At 45.2% G+C, this 20,577-nt stretch overlaps 1 protein-coding gene across 2 annotated transcripts in view; it reads left to right on the top strand.

Annotated features, from left to right (window-relative positions):
- Positions 1-1,262: 1,262 nt before the first annotated feature.
- Positions 1,263-20,577, top strand: part of MLKL (mixed lineage kinase domain like pseudokinase) — a 29,345-nt gene continuing 10,030 nt past the window's right edge. Inside the window, exons 1-8 of one of the 2 annotated variants that reach the window (XM_055099328.2) lie at positions 1,321-1,789; positions 1,930-2,019; positions 4,669-4,905; positions 6,683-7,144; positions 10,022-10,096; positions 10,975-11,161; positions 16,881-16,978; positions 19,686-19,821. In XM_055099328.2, the coding sequence (XP_054955303.1) occupies positions 6,685-7,144; positions 10,022-10,096; positions 10,975-11,161; positions 16,881-16,978; positions 19,686-19,821 (956 nt within the window). In that variant the 5' untranslated portion in view covers positions 1,321-1,789; positions 1,930-2,019; positions 4,669-4,905; positions 6,683-6,684. Of the gene's footprint in view, positions 1,790-1,929; positions 2,020-4,668; positions 4,906-6,682; positions 7,145-10,021; positions 10,097-10,974; positions 11,162-16,880; positions 16,979-19,685; positions 19,822-20,577 lie in introns of both variants that reach the window. The other variant, XM_008954889.5, reaches the window with a different exon arrangement.

Here is a 20,577-nt window from a genome sequence, read left to right as displayed (position 1 = left end):
ATATATATCACTATTCACCTGTTAGAATAGCTAAAAATTCAGGCAGGGACAAAATAAAAGGCTGCTGAGGATGCAGAGAAACTGAATGTCTTGTACATTGATGGTGGGACAGTAAAAAAAAAAAAAAAAAGAAAAGAAAAAAACTTCCAAAAGGTTATACATTGTATGATTTTGTTTATAGCAGATCAGTATACCCATCCTGCAGCTGCTATGAGTGTTGACAGCTAAACACTCACACAGCTTCCCCCTCGTCCAGAAGAATTGCCCTGGGCAGAAAGGAGGCTGCCTCTTGTTCCAGACCTTCACATTCCAGACCTCCCCATGGAGCCTCCACTGACTACATACTTGTTTCACTTTTTCTTCCTCTGCCCTATCATACCCACCACTCTCCTAAGAGTCTTCCTTCAATAAATCACAGGCACCTGTGTTACTTGTTGAAGGTGTCCAGGTTCTTGGCATCTTGAACAAAGAAATGGGCAAAATGCACAAAGCAAGGAAAGAATGAGGCAACAAAAGCAGAGATGTATTGAAAACAAAGGTACACTCCACAGGGTGGGAGCCAGCCTGAGCATAGGGGCTCAAGAACTCCGTTACAGAATTTTCTGGGATTTAAATACCCTCTAGAGGCTCCCATTGGTTACTTGGTGTACACCCTATGTAAATGAAGAAGATGAAGTGAAGTTGCTCAGTCACTTACTCAGTGAACGCCATATGTAAATGAAGAAAATATTTCCTGTCATAGCTGAAATGTTTCCATTTTATTTAGTTCTAAGAAGTCAGCGTGAATCAGCTTTATGTTTCCTGCCTGCAGACCCTATTCTCCTGCCTCACCTCAATCTCTTCACCTAAGACAGGAAGAAAACTGATGATGCAGGAGACGAAGAACAATAGCAAGGCGAAGAAATGAATCTCCAAGGCCAGGTTCAAGCGATTCTCCCCTCTCAGGCTCCCGAGTAGCTGGGATTACAGGCATGCACTACCACGCCTGGCTAATTTTTGTATTTTTAGTAGAGACAGGGTTTCCCCATGTTGGCCAGGATGGTCTTGAACTCCTGACCTCAGGTGATCTGGCCACCTCCGCCTCCCAAAGTGCTGGAATTACAGGCATGAGCCACCACACCCAGCTCCCAGTTCTGTTCTTTTAGAGGCAAATAGTCTGTTGAGTAAATGCATAACACTACTTAGACTTTCTAGCTGAAGATGTAGTTAATCTTAAGAAAATCTGACTCACACTGTAACAGGATGTTCTGCAATGACCTTAGAAGAGGAAGTGACTTTTTTCCCACTTTGGTGTCTCTTCCCTCGTACCCTCCCCACCCCGCCAATATTATCCAGCACAGAGAAGGAAACACCAGAAGCTCCTCTCCAACTTTCAGTTTTTCTCTAAACTTCCAGTCCTTCTCATACTGTGTCCTGGTTATAATAGTTGCTGGGACCTTATTCTATTCTGAATCCCCAGCCCCTAAAGAAGGCTTGGTACTGACGTGTACAGCGTAGTTACCGAGTGACTTTGGGGAAGGCAGGAAGAGTGTGGAAAGGACAGGAGGAAGGAAGGGAGGGGCCGTGGCTCCGAGCTGCCTAGAAAGCGGCTCCAGGGAGCCAGGGCACCGTGAGCCTGGTGGTTGGCAGCTGGAGCCACGTCGGAGGGGGAAGTGTCGCAGCATTCTCTGCAGGCATCACAGACCTGAGGCAGTGGCCTCCGGAGGGCACAGGACAGAAACAGCCGTCCAAGTGGCGGAGTGGAGGGACCCTGCTCAAGTGCAGCTGCAGTGGCCGGGGTTTCCCTCAGGTAGGGATCGGGGCGCCTTGTCGCCGCCAGCCACGTGTGGCGTCCGGTACGGTCAGCAGAGGGCAGGGCGCGGGCACCAGGGAAGGGGGCGCAGGGGAACTCCCGTGGGCCTCGCGTTTGCAAACTTCTCGCCTGGGCAGGAGGCGGTCGTGGGAAAGAAGGTGGAAGAGCGAGCTTTTTGGAACTGTGCACGGGACAGATTGGACGCACACCCCTCGGGAGGCGCGAAGGTGAGCATGGGGTCTTCCCAGGAGGCGGCGGGGCCGAGGGGCTGCAGCCGGATTCCTGGGCGGTGATGGGAAGAACCAGGGGTGAGGGTGACCCGGTCCGAGTTCCTGGAACTCAGGACCGAGTTGGTTTCATTTCCTCGGCTCTGATGGTGGAGCTGCCTGCTCGGATCTCGCACTACCTTCCGCCAAAGCGAGACGCCCAGTAGCAGTGGGAGTCGTGGAGGGCAGGGGCACGGGAACAAGTAACCTGATGTCTTCTCAGAAAAAGGAAGTCTTCAGGTTTGCAGGCTGAAGGCGTGAGAGAGAGACAGAGTGAGAGAGAGAGAAGAGGGAAATGCCTGATAACCTTTACTTATTTTATTTTTATTTTTTATTTTTTGGAGGGAAGAGGTGAATTTGCATTGTTATTACCATCTGAAGATTTTTCACTTTTAAAATTAGTAACCTGTTTGCTCATCGTAACATATGAACATAATCCCCTTTTTCTTTTTATTTATTTATTTTGAGAGATGGAGTCTTCCTCTGTTGCCCAGGCTGGAGTGCAGTGGCACAATCATAGCTCACTGCAGCCTCCGAACTCCTGGGCTCAAGAGATCCTCCCGCCAGATCCTCCCAAGTAGCTAGGACTACAAGGTGCACATCACCACACCCAATTCAATTTTTTTTGTATTTTTTGGTAGAGCCAGGGTCTCGCTTTGTCACCCAGGCTGGTCTCAAACTCCTGGGCTCAGGTGATCCTCCTACCTCACCCTCCCAAAGTGCTGGGATTACAGGTGTGAGCCACTGCAGGTGGCCTGAACATATTCTTAGCTGTTTGTTTTACATATTATAAATAGCACTGCAGTGAACATCTCGGTAGCCGTCTATCTACACACACAAGCTTTTCTACATCGTAAGTTCCTAGAAATTCAAATTGCCCAGTCTAAGTGTGTATATGTGTATATTCCCTTTCTTCCCTTGTAGATCATATACTTAATAAGCCCTTAAACAATTTAAGTTATTGTAGGCTGCTTTTTCCCAATATTTTGCAGTTTTTAATATATTTTAATATCATACAGGCAAGTCACCTTTTCTTTATTTTTTAAAATCCTGGTTATCCCTACTAATTTCCCATTTCAAATGAACTTTAGGATCATTTTGATTTAATGCCAAAATATGTCAGTAGATGTTTTATTGGAACTGCATTAAATTGGATTTAAATTTGGGAAGGATTGCTGGGTTGGTCTGTTTTAGTCTTCCCAGCCAGAAATACAACACTTCTCTTTCCTCCTTTCTTCAAGCTTTGTTTTGTGCAATTTTCTTTCCTTCTTTTTTTTTGTTTTTGTTTTTGTTTTTGAGACGGACTTTTGCTCTGTTGCCCAGGTTGGAGCACAGTGGTGTGATCTCGGCTCAGTGCAACCTCCACCTCCCGGGTTCAAGCAATTCTCCTGCCTCAGCCTCCCGAGTAGCTGGGATTACAGGCGCCTGCTACCATGCTCGGCTAATTTTAGTATTTTTAGTAGAGATGGGGTTTCACCATGTTGGCCGGGCTGATCTCAAACTCCCGACCTCAGGTGATCCACCTGCCTCGGCCTTCCAAAGCGCTAAGATTACAGGCATGAGCCAATGTGACTGCTGCAATTTTCTTCATACCATGCCACCACTGTATAATTTATTATTTGAAATTGTTTGTCAGTTCTATGGGTGGGATATTTTCCCCATTTTCCTTTCTGATTAGTTCAGTGCTGAGATATGGCTTTCTGATGAGGCTGCTGGTAAGATAACTGGAGCTTAGAGCTAGGAAGCTACAATTTGCAAGATTCCTTGAACAACATTGCCGCATTTGCTTCTGTTTCTGGTGCAACAGAGAAAGTGTAAAACCTTTTGCCCTCACAATTACCAAGAAATGGCCTTGAAGATATCTGCTTAGCACGTGGGAATAGCTGGGTAGTCTGAGATCCACTAGTCTTTTTAGGAGTGCCCTAATAACTGTTACCTCCCTTGCCCAATCACTGTAACTCTCAGGCAACAAAAACACAACTATATCGATTGCTCATTTATTTAGTTTCACTTCTGCCAGTGCCTTACTCATGTTTTAAAGCCATACTTGGGCTCCAGGCCAATTATTTTCTCCAAGCTGCTAATTAATCCATAAACTGGCGATAATACTTAACCTACCTATTTCACTGAGCTGTTAAAAAAAAAAACTAACTTTGTTTTTTGTTGTCGTTTGTTAGTGGTGGTGGTGGTGGTGGTGGTGGTGGTGTTTTTGAGACACCGTCTCATTCTGTTGCCCATGCTGGAATGGAGTCAGTGGCACAATCATGGCTCACTGCAGCCTCGACCTCCCAGCCTCAATCAATTCTCCCTCCTCAGGCTCCAGAGTAGCTGGGACTACAGGCAAGCACCACCATATCCAGCAAATTTTTGTATTTTTTTGTAGAGACAGGGTTTCACCATGTTGCCCAGGCTGGTCTCGAACTCGGGCTCATGCGATCCCCTGGCCTCAGCCTCACAAAGTGCTGGGATTACAGGTTTGAGTCGTCACACCCTACCCTAACTTTATTTTAAATACTTTGAAAACTGGTTCCATGGCCTTGTGATTATTTGAATGCAACCTCCCTGAACCGCAGCATCTTCACTTTTCACCTGTTTGTTTTTTCGAGACAGGGTCTCTCTGTTTCCCTGGCTGGAGTGCAGTGGTGTCATCATAGCTCACTGCAGCCTCAACCTCCCAGGCTCAAGCGATTCTCCCGCCTCAGCCTCCTGAGTAGCTGGGACTACAGGTCCCAGCTAATTTTTATATTTTTAGTAGAGATGGGTCTCGCTGTGTTGCCCAGAATGGTCTGGAACTCCTGGCTTCAAGCAATCCTCCCACCTCTACCTCCCAAAATGTTGGGATTACAGGTATGAACTACTGTGCCCAGATGGTATCTTCATCTGTTAAATGAAAATAACCATGGAGAGCTGGGGGTTCCAAAGCACTTAGGATGTAGTAGGTGAATTGAGAGATCTATTGTCATAATTATTATCATCATTCATTGCTGAACGCAGTTGGCTTCAGTTGCAAATAAAGCAAACATGATTCAAACTGCCTTAAACAATCAAGGAGGTTATTGGTTCATGAAACCTACAGTTAGGGGATGGGGTACACTTCATGTCAGTTCAAACCAGTGGCTCAATGTTGTCATCAAAGACTCAGATTCTTTCTCCCTTTCCATTCTACCATGCTCAGGTTAGCCTCATTCCAAGCTTTAGGATCAGGGCTCTGTGCTTCCTCACTCATGTTCAGAGAAGAGAGAGAGGTTAAGAGTAGGAAGCTGGCACTGCAGCCTCAACCTCCTGGACTCAAGGGATCCTCCTATCTCAACTTCCCAGGTAGCTGAAATTACAGGTGTGTGCCACCACAGCAGGCTAACTTATATATATAATATATATGTAATATTATATATATGTATTACTATATATGTAATATTACACATATATTACTATATATGTAATATTATATATGTTACTATATATATGCAATATATTACATTTTTTTGAGATGGTGCAACCTCCGCCCCCTGGGTTCAAGCAATTCTCCTGGCTTAGCCCTCCGAGTAGCTGGGATTACAGGCGTGCACCACCACACCTAGCTAATTTTTGTATTTTTAGTAGAGACGGGGTTTCACCATGTTGGCCAGGCTGGTTTCCAACTCCTGACCTCAAGTGATCCGCCCACCTCAGCCTTCCAAAGTGCTGGGATTACTGGCGTGAGTCACCGCGCCCAGCCAATTTTATATTTTATTTATTTCATTTTTTTTTTTTTTTCTATTTTTGTAGAGAAAGGGTCTCACTTTGCTGTCCAGACTGGTCTGGAACTCCTGGCCTCAAGCAATCCTCCTGTCTCTTCCTCTCAAAGTGCTGGGATTATCGGTGGGAGCCACCTCGCCCAGCTGCATTTTTCTTAAAGGACTGTAGGAAGAAACTGAACGATTTTTTGTAGGAAAAATGAAAGATAGTCCACATGTTTTAAGAAAAACAGAAAGAAACATATTTATCTGTGGCAGTAAAGACTAGCTCAGCTCACTTCACTCATTTGAATTACCCGCCTGGCCCCTGAAACCTCTATGCTTTATCAGGATATATCTGTAATAGACGAAACTGATATAAACATATCAACCTGAAAATATTAACGGTTTACATGCAATACAAGTTTATTCCTTGATCACTTAACAGTCCATGACAGACGTTCCAGGTCTGTGGGCAGCTCTCCTCCAAGTGATTATCCAGGGACTCAGGACTCTTCTTGGGGCTCCACCACCCCAGGGCCGCTTCACCCCACGCATCCAGCCAGCCAAGGGAGAGTGTGAGGAGGCGGCACAGCTGCCCCAGTCCGAAGTAGAGCAGGTCACATGCACTTACACCCCATTGGTGAGAACTGGTCACATGGCCACATCTAGTTGCAAGGAAGGCTGGGAGATGTAGTTCCGGCTGGACCAGCTCTTGCCAGCTACAACTCTATTATTGTGCAAGGGCAGAACAGATTTTGGTGGGTAGCAAACCATCTCTATCTTGCATGAAAATGCTGGGGAGACCTCCTCAGGCATTTAAGTCACAGACCCCTTTGATTCTTTCTTAGCCAAGTAGTGAATATGCAGGAGATTTGGGGATTTCACCAAATTCCATTCATTTCTTCCAGGCATGGAAAATTTGAAGCATATTATCACCCTTGGCCAGGTCATCCACAAACGGTGTGAAGAGATGAAATACTGCAAGAAACAGTGCCGGCGCCTGGGCCACCGCGTCCTCGGCCTGATCAAGCCTCTGGAGATGCTCCAGGACCAAGGAAAGAGGAGCGTGCCCTCTGAGAAGTTAACCACAGCCATGAACCGCTTCAAGGCTGCCCTGGAGGAGGCTAATGGGGAGATAGAAAAGTTCAGCAATAGATCCAATATCTGCAGGTTTCTAACAGCAAGCCAGGACAAAATACTCTTCAAGGACGTGAACAGGAAGCTGAGTGATGTCTGGAAGGAGCTCTCGCTGTTACTTCAGGTTGAGCAACGCATGCCTGTTTCACCCATAAGCCAAGGAGCGTCCTGGGCACAGGAAGATCAGCAGGATGCAGACGAAGACAGGCGAGCCTTCCAGATGCTAAGAAGAGGCAAGTTGGGTCTTTGGTGGGGAGTGGGAGTGCAGTTGAATGCATTTTAGTCTCGCTTTAATTTACCAAAGGAGCAGCAATGATGAAGTTTGAGCAGTTGTAATATACTTGTACCTCAAAACTCCTAGCTGGGCGCGATGGCTCTCGCCCGTAATGCCAGCACTTTGGGAGGCCGAGGCGGGCTGATCACTAGGTCAGGAGACTGAGACCATCCTGGCTAACACGGTGAAACCCTGTCTCTACTAAAAATACAAAAAATTAGCCGGGCATGGTGGCGGGCGCCTGTAGTCCCAGCTACTCGGGAGGCTGAGGCAGGAGAACAGCGTGAACCCAGGAGGCGGAGCTTGCAGTGAGCTGAGATCGCGCCACTGCACTCCAGCCTGGGCGACAGAGCGAGACTCTGCCTCAGAAAACAAACAAACAAACAAACAAAACTCCTAACATTCTTTGGCCCAGATATATGGTGGGGGCTGGTGAAATTTGGGCAAGCCAGCGTTGAGGAGGAGTTTTGTTTTGTTTTGTTTCATTTTTTGAGACAGGGTCTCTGTTGCACGGGCTAGAGGACGGCGGCACAATCATAGCTCACTGCAGCCTCAGGTTCAAGTGATCCTCCCACCTCAGCCTCCCGAGTGGCTGGTACTATAGGTGTGCACGCCACCATGCCCAGCTAATTTTTATTTTATTTTTTGTAGTTAGAGAGTCTCACTATGTTGCCCAGGCTGGTGTAGAACTCCTGGCCTCAAGTGATCCTCTTGCCTCAGCCTCCCAAAGTGCTGGGATTACAGGCACCTAGGAGGTCGAGGCTGCAGTGAGCCACGATTTCTCCACTGCACTGCAGCCTGGGCGACAGAGCGATATCCTGTCTCCAAAAATAAAGGATGGAGGGGGGCCGGCGTGACAAGTAAATCTCCCTCCTTGACCTCAGGGGCCCCTGTTTCCCTTTCTGAGGACATGAGACCTTCAGTACTAAAACTGGGGAAGTCTGATGGAAACCATATAGACAAAATGATAATCTCATCCATTGTCGGTAGGATATTTGTGCAACCTTTATCAAAATCTGAGATACAATCACACAATCTACCAGTTTCTTGAATACCTTTCTGGAGATTTAAGTATATATATTTTATTGTTGTTGTCACACAGTCAGCATCATGCCAAGCACATTGTTCTATTTCTTCTTTTCTCATTAAATAATCTTAAATATCCTCCCATGTAAATATCCATTGAATTATATAGCTTGTTTTCTTACTTGGCATCTACCCTACTGTTTTGTTTTGTTTTATGATCATACTAGCAGCACACAAATTCAAAAACAACCCAATACATACACCCATCATTTTTTCCCATTTTTTGTGATAAAATACACATAACATAAAATTTACCATTTCGGCCAGGCGGGGTGGCTCACGCCTGTAATCCCAGCACTTTGGGAGGCCGAGGCGGGCGGATCATGAGGTCAGGAGATTGAGACCATCCTGGCTAACACGGTGAAACCCCGTCTCTACTGAAAATACGAAAAATTAGACGGGCGAGGTGGTGGGCGCCTGTAGTCCCAGCTACTCGGGAGGCTGAGGCGGGGGAATGGCGTGAACCCCGCGGGGCGGAGCCTGCAGTGAGCTGAGATCGCTCCACTGCACTCCAGCCTGGGCGACAGCGAGATTCCGTCTCAAAAAAAAAAAAAAAAAAAAAAAAAAAAAAAAAAAAAAATTTACCATTTCAACCATTTTTAGATGCCAGTTCAGTGGCATCAAGTATATTCACATGGTTCTGAAACCATCGCCACCATCCATCACCAGAACTTTTTTTTTCTTTTCTTTCTTTCTTTTTTTTTTTTTTTTTTGAGACAGAGTCTTGCTGGAGTGCAGTGACACGATCTTGGCTCACTGCAACCTCTGCTTCCTGGGTTCAAGGGATTCTTGTGCCTCAGTCACCCGAGGAGTTGGGATTACAGGCATGTGCCACCACACCCGGCTAATTTTTGTATTTTTAGTAGAGACGGGGTTTCACTATCTCTACTGACCAGTTTGGCCAGGCTGGTCTCAAACTCCTGACCTCAAGTGATCTGCCTGACTCGGCCTCGCAAAGTGCTAGGATTCCAGGCATGAGCCACCACGCCTGGCCTATTTCAAGATATCTTTATGAGAAATTCCCAGAAGTGGAATTGCTAGGTAAAATCACTAGGTCAAAGACTGTAGGCATTTCAAATTTTGATAGAAGTTGCACAGATATTACTTCTACCAACTATGCATGAGTTATCTGCTTCTCTATACTTTTCCCATAAGAGACTTTCCCACTTTTAGTAGTCAGGGTTTCATGTCCCCAGAACTCCTCAGTCCTGGGCAGACAGGGATGGCTGACCACTGTAAATAGTGTGTTATAAATTTTCAAACATGTTTCTGAGTATATAAATCAGGATTGATTTGATTATGCTGTGGTTTAAAAAACAACAACTCAGTGTTCTAAAGAAACAAGTTTATTTCTCATTCAGGCAAAGTCCAGGGGACTCTCCAAGGTGAATGTCCTCCTTCCAGGATACTTTCAATAGTATAGCACTTCTGCGTTGACGCGAACTTTCCTCACTTCCAAAGCAGCCAGGTTGGAACCTTATGCAGAGTCAGTTAAATGCTCCCTCTGGGAAGTGACAGACATCTCTTTTCTTCATTTCTTAGCCAAAACAAGTTACCCAGCCATGCTTTAATGCATTTCCTATGTGCTCAGAAGTAGAAATCTGAATATTGGTGATCAGTATTAATCCCTACCATAATGAATATGATAGGTAAAAAATGATATCTCAACAGTTTTAATTAGCATTTTAGTTTTGATTGGCATGTGATTTTAATATCTGTTTTGGGCATATACTGCCCTTTTTTCCTGCAGATAATGAAAAAATAGAAGCTTCATTGAGACGATTAGAAATCAACATGAAAGAAATCAAGGAAACTTTGAGGCAGTGTAAGTTATCATGTGCCCTGCTGTTTCTGATGGCCCCCAAACTAGAAGTCATCAGTTTACTGGGACCCCAGCCTCCCTCTACCCCTGCATTTGTCCATTTTCTGTGCTGGATGGCTGGAAGCAGCCCACAGGTTTGGGGATCCATTCATGGCTAGCCCAGGCTTCTGTCCATGGAATAACATGTGGAGAGAGCTTCTTGACCAGTAAGATACCTTCTAGCAGCTGTCAAAGTACTTAAAAACCTCTATGAATAGAATCAAAGCTTCAGTTCAGTTGCTGAATTTCCAAGAAGAAATTCAAATCAAATTTAAAATGCCCACTCATTCATTCATTCAACAAAACTGTGAGTATCTGGTTTATGCCAGAGGCCATGCAAAGAGGTAACTAAGATGCAGAGAAGGACACTGCCTTCCAGGAGCTCACGGGGTGGAGGAGGAAAGAGGAAAGACAGAGAGTGAACACACAACAGCAAGGTTACTGAGCTTGAACTATGTCCCTAACTACTAGATCTGAAATGACTACGGCAGATGCCAGATGCTCAAGTGCCAAGCTCTGGGTAACAGGAATAGACATCCTTCCAGGATGAGAGAGATGAGTCTGGATGAGGGTTAAGGCTGGAGGGACAGGCGGGATTTGAAGAGGAGGGAAAGGAAGTGGATGACACATTCTGTTAACTGTCCAGCTGTGTCTCTACTGGTCACTCAGAGGCACGGGAGCCGCTCCCTTGGGCTGAGTCCATCAGAAGCCGCAGCCACCACCAGCTCTGGTTCATGTTGTAGAGCTTCCCACTCACACATCACAAATATGCCACCTCCCTTAGGACCCCTTCCTCTGCTCATTGACTCTTTTGTCTTCTTTCCTCTCGGGGGTGAGGTCAGATTTACCACCAAAATGCATGCAGGAGATCCCGCAAGAGCAAATCAAGGAGATCAAGAAGGAGCAGCTTTCAGGATCCCCGTGGATTCTGCTAAGGGAAAATGAAGTCAGCACACTTTATAAAGGAGAATACCACAGAGCTCCAGTGGCCATAAAAGTATTCAAAAAACTCCAGGCTGGCAGCATTGCGTAAGTTGTTTTGTGTGGTTCTCCCGTGTGTACCAATACTTACTCTAACTCTCCAAGGAGAGAGGGATATCGTCTCCATTTTTAGATGAGGAAGCCTGGGCCCTAAAGGGTTAAATTATGTGCTCTCCACTGTTAAGGAGCAGAGTCTTGACTTAAATACATCTTTCCACCTCAGTTCTAGGTCTTCTCTCCTTTGTTCACATATATATTTAAAAAAAAAAAACAACTTTCCCTTCCAACCCTGTTTCCCAGTTGCTCATCCCCTCCACAGACAGTAATTCTAGTGTGTTTTGTTTGTATGTGTTCTTGTAAAATGTATGCATACATTTTTCATGTTCACAACTGGTGGAGTTACGTGTCTGTTGCCTCCTTTCCTCACTTTTTTCACTCAACATCATGAAACATGTTCCATATCTGGACTCCTTAATTTCTGTCTGCCATCCATGGTGAAGATCCACATTTTGCCAATTTTTTTTTTTTTTTTTTTTTGAGACAAGGTCTCACTCTGTTGTCCAGGCTGGAGTGCAGTGGTGAGATCATAGCTCATTGCAGCCTTAACCTCCTGGGCTCCAGCAATCCTCACACCTCAGCCTCCCAAGTAGCTGGGACTGCAGGTGTGCACCACCATTCTTGTCCAATATTTAAATTTTTTGTAGAGACAGGGTCCCACTGTGCTGCCCAGGCTTGTCTGGAACTCCTGGACTCAAGCACCTTCTGCCTCAGCCTTCCAAAGTGTTGGGATAACAGGCGTGAGCCATATATTTTGTCTCTTTTTTTTTCCAGTGATGGAACCTAGTCAGCTTCCAACTTTTCCCCACCAAAAAGATGCCATACTTAGTTTCCCTTTAGGGACCTGTATGAGAATTCTTCGGGATATAGCACCAGGAGAGAAAATGATGGGCCGTAGGATATGTGTATATTAAGTGACTAAGTACTACCAGGCAACTCTTCAGAACAGAGTGTCTATGCCTACACTCCCACAAGCAACCTCACCAACCCTTAGTGTTATCCAGCTTTCTGATTACTTTCATCTTTATAGTTATAAAGTGATCAATATCTTGTAGTTATTTGAACTTGCATTTCTGTTTTTACTAATGAATTCAAGCCCTTATTTACATGTTTTAGTTATTTGGGTTTTCTCTTCCATAAATTGCCTGTTCATATCCTCTGCCCTTTTCTCCATCACGGTTGCTGCTTTTGTCTTGTCTGTTTGTAAATCTTTGTATATTGTGGAAATAAAGCACTTGTCAGCTTTAGACATTGCAAGCTTTTTATTTGTGCTCTGGAGGTGTCCTGCTCCACCTCTAGATCTTAAAGGCATTCTATATTTTCCTCTCTTAACTTTCCAGTTTTATTTTTTATATTTAGGTTTTAATCCTACTAGAATCCACCTTTGTATGTGACATTATGTAGGGTCAACTTTTATTTTTAGCCACATAGTAAGTCAGTTTTCTCTATACCATCTATTAAGTCATCTGTCTTTTCCCTGTTGATTTGTGGTACCATATTTATTGTATATTAAGTTTTTATATAGACATAGATCCGACTCTGATCTCTTTAATCTTTCCCACTGATCAATTTGTCTGTTTTTGTACCAGTAACACACTGTTACTGTTTTTTTCATATGACTTTGCAGTAAATTTCAATATCTGGTAAAGAACTTCCTCCTCTTGATTCTTCTTTTTCAGGTTGACTTAGCTGAATAAATATCAAAGAAAGTTTTATCACACTCCTCAAAATACACATCAAGATTTTCATTGAGACTGTATTTTTAACAGTTTTATTGAGATATATTTTACATACCATAAGATTTACCTATTTAAAACGTGCAATTTAATGGCTTTAAATATATTTACAGGCCAGGTGCAGTGGCTCACACCTGTAATCCCAGCACTTTGGGAGGCCAAGGAAGGCAGATCACCTGAGGTCAGGAGTTCAAGACCAGCCTGGCCAACATGGTGAAACCCCGTCTCTACTAAAAAATACAAAAATTAGCTGGGCATGGTGGCGTGAGCCTATAATCCCAGCTACTTGGGAGGCTGAGGCAGGAGAATCACTTGAACCTTGGAGGCCAAGGTTGCAGTGAGCTGAGATCGTGCCACTGCACTCCAGCCTGGGTGACAGAGCAAGACTCCAACAAAAGAAAAAAGAAAAAAAAAAAAAGAAAAAAGGAAGGAAGGAAGGAAGGAGAAACCCTATACCCACTAGCAGTCATTCCTCATTCACCCCCATCACCACCATCCTGAGCCCCAGGCAACAGTCCTACCTTCTGTCTCTATAGATTTGCCTTTTCTGAATCTTTAATGTAAATGGAATAATACAATATGTGGCCTGTTGAGTCTGGCTTCTTTCACTTAGCATGATATTTTCAAGGTTCATCTATATTATAGCAAGTATCATTTCTTCATTCCTTTTTATGGCTGAATGATAGTCTGTTGTATGGACATCCTATTTATCCATTAATCAGTTGAAGGACCTTGTGTTTTTTCCACTTTTTGATTATTATGAATAATGTTTCTGTGTACATTCATGTACAGGTTTTGGGGGGTTTTTTGTTTTGTTCTGTTTGAGATGGAGTCTTGCTCTGTCACCCAGGCTGGAGTGTAGTGGTGTGATATCAGTCACTGCAACCTCCACCTCCTAGGTTCAAGCAATTCTCATGCCTCAGCCTCCCGAGTAGCTGGAACTACAGGCACGCACCACCAGGCCCAGCTAATTTTTGTATTTTTAGTGGTGACAGGGTTTCACCATGTTGGCCAGGCTGGTCTGAAACTCCTAACCTCAAGCAATCCACCCACCTTGGCCTCCCAAACTGCTGGGATTACAGGCTTGAGCCACTGCACCTGGCCCTCCTCTGTTTTCTTCTAAGAGTTTATAGTTTTTGGCTCTTATATTTAGGTTTCCGAGGTTAGAGTTAATTTTGGTGTATTGTATAAGGTAGTCATTCAACTTCATTTTTCTGCATGTTGATATTCACATGTCCCAGAACCATTTGTTTAAAAGACTGTGCTGGCCTGGCACTGCAGCTCACATCTGTAATCCTAGCACTTTGGGAGGCCGAGGCAGGCAGATTACTTGAGGTCAGGAGTTCGAGATCAGCCTAGCCAACATGGCGAAACCCCATCTCCACTAAAAATACAAAAATTAGCCGGGCATTGGCTGGGCGCAGTGGCTCACGACTGTAATCCTAGCACTTTGGGAGGCCAGGACGGGCAGATCACCAGGTCAGGAGATCAAGACCATCCTGGCTAATATGGTGAAACCCGTCTCCACTAAAAATACAAAAAATTAGCCAGGCGTGGTGGCGGGCACCTGTAGTCCCAGCTACTCGGGAGGCTGAGGCAGGAGAATGGAGTGAACCTGAGAGGCAGAGCTTGCAGTGACCTGAGATCACGCCACTGCACTCCAGCCTGCGTGACAGAGCAAGACTCCATCGCAAAAAAAAAAAAAAAAAAAAAAAATAGCCAGGCGTGGTGGCAGGCACCTGTACTCCCAGCTACTTGGGAGGCTGAGGCAGTAGAATTTCTTGAACCCAGAAGGCCGGTATTGCAGTGAGCAGAAATTGCATCGCTGCACTCCAGGCTGGGTGACAGAGCAAGTTCCAAAAAAAAAAAAACTGTGAAAAATCAACTGGCTTTATATGTATGAGTTTATTTCCGGACTCCCAATTCTATTCCATTGATCTGTTTGTCTAGTCTTATGATAGCACTATGCTGTCTTCATTACTGTAACCTTGTGATAAGTTTTGAAATTGAGAAGTATCAGTCTTCCAGCTTTGTTCTTCTTTTGCAAGACTGTCTTGGCTATCCTGAATTCCTTTCATTTCCACACAAATTTTAGGAATATCTTGTCAATTTCAGTTTTTGTTTTTGCTTTTTTTTTTTAAGCCAACTACAAATCGGGTAAGGATTGCATTGAACCTGTAGGTCAATTTGGAAAATGTTACCATCTTAATGGTATAAAGTCTTCCTATTCAAGAACATGGGACGCGTTTCCATTTATTTAGATCTTTTAAAATTTCTTGCTGGGTGCAGTGACTTATGCCTATAATCCCAGCACTTTGGGAGGCTGAGGCAGGAGGATCACCTGAGGTCACGAGTTCGAGACTAGTCTGGCCAACATGGTGAAACCCCGCCTCTAGTATAAATACAAAAATTAGCCGGGCATGGTAGCAGGCGCCTGTAATCCCAGCTATTCGGGAGGCTGAGGCAGGAGAATTGCTTGAACCCAGGAGGTGGAGGTTGCAGTGAGCCGAGATCATGCCATTGCACTCAGCCTGGGCGACAAAAGTGAGACTCCATCTCAAAAAACAAACAAACAAACAAAACAAAACAACATTCTTTCAACAATTTAGGTACAAAATTTTCAGGGTGAGACTTGCACTTCTTTTGTAAATTTATTCCTAAGTATTTTATTCTCTTTATGCTATTGGAAATGAAAATTTTTAATTTAATCTTTTGATTGTTAATTGCTAGCAGATAGAAATACAATTGATTTTTATAGGCTCTGAACCTGCCCTGATTCTCTGACAGACCTTGGACAAGCCTCCTTTACCCTTTGAGTCTAAGACTCAGAGTGAATGAACAGATTGGATTGAGTTGGTGGTTCCAGTGATCCTCTTTAATAATTTACCTGCCCACATTTTTTAAGGCCCACGTTTTGGAAGAAATTTTGGTTATAAGATTTCACTTAATAAATATCTTTTTTGTGTGTGTGTGTGGAGACGTAGTCTCGTTCTGTCACCCAGGCTGGAGTGCAATGGTGCGATCTCGGCTCACTGCAAGCTCCACCTCCTGGGTTCACGCTGTTCTCCTGCCTCAGCCTCCCGAGTAGCTGGGACTACAGGCGCCCGCCACCACACCCAGCTAATTTTTTTGTATTTTTAATAGAGACGGGGTTTCACCATGTTCGGCAGGATGGTCTCGAACTCCTGACCTTGTGATCCACCTGCCTCGGCCTCCCAAAGTGCTGGGATTACAGGCGTGAGCCACCATGCCCAGCCTAATATCATTATTTTTATTCATCAAAGACACACACCATGGGCTGGGCACGGTGACTCACACCTGAAATCCCAGCACTTTGGGAGGCGTAGGCGGGCAAATCACTTGAGGCCAGGAGTTTGACACCAGCCTGGCCAACATGGTGAAATCATGTATCTACAAAAAAAAATACAAAAATTAGCCAAGCATGGTGGCACGCACCTGTAGTTCCAGCTACTCAGTGGCTGAGGCATGAGAATTGCTTCAACCTGGGAGGTGGAGGCTGCAGTGAGCCAAGATCGCACCACTGCACTCCAGCCTGGGCGACAAAGCAAGACCCTGTCTCCAAAAAAAAAAAAAAAGACACACACCACAATCTGTCAGAGTATATGCTAAACAACAGGTTACAGCCTAAAAACAGTAACAAATACTTGACTTTTTAGTTTGCCTAGTAAAGCCCTGTAGGTCATAAAAATACAATTCTGTCAGACTATTTGAACTACTGAAAAGATATTAGCAAGTCCCATTAATATCTCACAGACCCCGAGGGATAATTGTGCTGCCACAGGCACCTGAGGGGTTCCACATGTTGTTATCAGTAGCTGAGTTCATCCTGGCACCAGTTCTCACCCCAGATGCTGATACCCCCGCCCCCACATACACGGAGGGTCACCACACTGAATGTTCTCTAAGGAAACTTCCAGTTCTGAAATCCTGATTTCTCTCTTTAATCCTTATAGAATAGTGAGGCAGACTTTCAATAATGAGATCAAAACCATGAAGAAATTCGAATCTCCCAACATCCTGCGTATATTTGGGATTTGCATTGATGAAACAGGTAAGGAATGCTTCTGGGATTGGTCAAGCTTTGGATGGCCTAGAACATACCTCCTGTGTTTTAATGTGTTGCATTTTTTTAAAGAACACCAAAAAGGGTGGAATCTACAAAGTGTGATTATTATCAATGTTAATTTTTTTTTTTTCATCCCAAGATGCATGTTCTCATCTTCTTTCAGGAGGGCAGGGCTGAAGGCTGAGGGGTGGTTTGCACTAACACGGCCACATCTTCTCCTTTCAGCCCACTGGGAAATAAGGGGGTGCATGTTTAGATGCCAGCCTGGAAGAGGGGTGTATCTTGTTGCTCTAAAACATTATAAACCTGCCAGGTGCAGTGGCTCACACCTGTAATCCCAGCACTTTGGTAAGCCGAGACAGGCAGGTCACTTGAGGTCAGGAGTTCAAGACCAGCCTAGCCAACATGGTGAAACCCCATCTGTACTAAAATACAAAAATTAGCTGGGTCTGGTGGCAGGCATCTGTAGTCCCAGCTACTCGGGAGGCTGAGGTGGGAGAATTGCTTGAACCTGGGAAGCGGAGGTTGCAGTGAGCTGAGGGTGCACCATTGCACTCCAGCCTGGGCAACAGAGCAAGACTCCGTCTCAAAAATAAAAATAAATTATAAAGCTGTCTGACCCAAAGAAGGAAAACACCCTTGGTCAGCATTAGTATAGATCAAATCTAAAAGCAAAATTAACTTACCTGGCCAGGCGCTGTGGCTCAGCAGCACTTAGGGAGGCTGAGGTGGGTGGATCACAAGGTCAGGAGCTTGAGACCATCCTGGCCAACATGATGAAACCCCGTCTCTACTAAAAATACAAAAAATTAGCCGGATGTGGTGGCACATGCCTCTAGTCCCAGCTACTCGGGAGGCTGAGGCAGGAGAATTGCTTGAACCTGGGAGGCGGAGTTTGCAGTGAGCCGAGATCATGCCACTGCACTCCAGCCTGGGTGACAGAGTGAGACTCTGTCTCAAACAAACAAACAAAAAAACCATTACCTTACCCCTCTACCAAGAGCCTTATGTGACAGGCTCTTTTTTTTTTTTTCTTCTTTTTTTCCCAATGTGACTGCATTTTCTCTCATGGAATGACCCCTCCTGCTGGTCATGTTTTGCTGCCGTCTTGCGTAGAGATTGGACAGAGCAACTCCTGTCTTATCCCCTTTGGAAGTTGCTCCACAGCCTCAGGCCAACTTGATTTCAGAGTGTGGAATCCCAATCTAAAGGGAAACGTAGGCCAGGCACGGTGGCTCACATCTGTAATCCCAGCACTTTGGGAGGCCAAGGTGGGTGGATCACCTGAGGTCAGGAGTTTGAGACCAGCCTGGCCAACATGATAAAACCCTGTCTCTACTAAAAATATAAAAATTAACTGGGCGTGGTGGTGGGTGCCTGTAGTCCCAGCTACTTGGGAGGCTGAGGCAGGAGAATTGCGTGAACCCGGGAGGCGGAGGTTGCAGTGAGTCAATATCATGCCACTGCACTCCAGCCTGGGTGACAGAGCTAGACTCTGTCTCAAAAAAATTAAAAAATAAAAAATAAAGACAAATGTTCAGCAACGTTTATTCTCCTTGGGGACCGCTGAGGTGCCTGGCTCAGTCACATGTCATTTTTGCAGCTCAGGCCCATGAATGGGGAAGTCGACTTCTTGTCTGAGTCCTCACCCGCCCCTGCCATGTGTGCCCTACTCATTCCTCCCACACAGATGTACGAAGCTCCTTGTGAGCACCCATGTGAACAAGACAGACACATTTCCTGCCTTCTTGGGATTCCAGTTGAGTGAGGAAGACATTCCCCAAATAACTGCTCAAGAAAATTTTGAATTATACCAAGAAAGGGAGATAGAAGTTAAAAAAGAAAAAGAAAAAGAATTTTTTTTTTTTTTTTTTTTTTTTTTTTTTTGAGACAGAGTCTCATTCTGTCACTCAGGCTGAAGTGCGGTGGTACAATCTGCTTACTGCAGCTTCCACCTCCGAGGTTCAAGCAATTCTCCTGCCTCAGCCTCCCTAGTAGCTGGGACTACAGGCATGTCCCACCACACCTGGCTAATTTTTGCATTTTTCATAGAGACGAGGTTTCATCATGTTGGCCAGGCTGGTCTCGAACTCCTGGCCTCAAGTGATCCACCAGCCTCAGCCTCCCAAAGAGCCAGGATTACAGGCGTGAGTCACCACACCTGGCAGAACTTTTTTTTTTTTTTTTGAGACAGAGTGTCACTCTGTTGCCCAGGCTGGAGTGCAGTGGTGCAATCTCTGCCACGCAGCTTCAAGCGATTCTCCTGCCTCAGCCTCCCAAGTAGATGGGATTACACGCACCTGCCACCACACCGAGCTAATTTTTGTATTTTTAGTAGAGACAGGGTTTCACCGTGTAGGCCAGGCTGATCTCAAACTCCTGACCTTGTGATCCACCCACATTGGTCTCCCAAAGTGCTGGGATTACAGGCGTGAGCCAACGCACCCAGCCAATTTTTTTTTTAAGGTAGAATTACGACAAGCCAAGTATTATGGAGAAGAGGATGGGAATTCTGGGCATATTTGGTCCGTTCAAGGAGGCCGGGGACCAAAACTGTGGGCTGAGAATTGGGGGAGAAATGGGACTCAGCAGAGCCAAGTCTGTATCTGTACCGAGGCTGGGAGAGGTGGGCTGCAGACGTGGGAAGCTTCAAGTAGGGCGGGTCCTCGTAGTGTCTGCTCCTTTCCACCAGTGACTCCGCCTCAATTCTCCGTTGTCATGGAGTACTGTGAACTCGGGACCCTGAGGGAGCTGTTGGATAGGGAAAAAGACCTCACACTTGGCAAGCGCATGGTCCTAGTCCTGGGGGCAGCCCGAGGCCTGTACCGGTAAGACGGGGTGAAAAGGCGCCACTAAGGGTTGGATGGGTCTGTCCACACTCCTGATACTCCCAGAGATGGTGAGAGAACAGGCCAGACGCCCCAGACAGTCTCCCTCCCATACACTGTTTTACTATTTACTCTGATTACAGATAGGAGGGAGGAAAGAGGCTCAACCCAGGGAACACCAGCTCCCGGAACTGACGGTTGAAATTGATGTCCACACTGCACTTATAGAGTTGGATGAGCCCTAATTTTGGAGTGGACAGATTTAGCATAAAAATGAACATATCCAGTTAAATTTGAACGTTAGGAAAGTAATGAATCATTTTTTAGTATAAGTGCATCCTAAACATTGCATGGTATATACTTATACTAAATATCAAAAATATCAAATTTCATTTTATGTTTTGAGACAGAGTCTCACTCTCTTGCCCAGACTGGAGTGCACTGATATGATCACAGATCACTTAACCTCCCGAGCTCAAGGGATTCTCCTACCTTAGCCTCCTGAGAAGCTGGGACTACAGGCGCACACCACTACACTCAGCCAATTTTTTTTTTATATATATTTTTTGTAGAGACAAGGTTTTGCCATGCTGCCTAGGCTGGTCTCGAACTACTGGGCTCCTGCCTCAGCTTTCCAAAGTGCTGGGATTACAGGCATGAGTCACTGCACCCAGTCTCAAATTTTGGATAAACATTTATTTTTAGTACAACTATGTCCTATACAATTTGTGGGCATGCTTGTACATATATATGTGT

The sequence above is a fragment of the Pan paniscus genome, chromosome 18 (assembly GCF_029289425.2).
Source record: "Pan paniscus chromosome 18, NHGRI_mPanPan1-v2.0_pri, whole genome shotgun sequence".
In the NCBI taxonomy this organism is placed as follows: domain Eukaryota; kingdom Metazoa; phylum Chordata; class Mammalia; order Primates; family Hominidae; genus Pan; species Pan paniscus.
The sequence above is the reverse complement of the archived record's forward strand: the minus strand, read 5'-3'. Positions and strand labels throughout refer to the sequence as shown.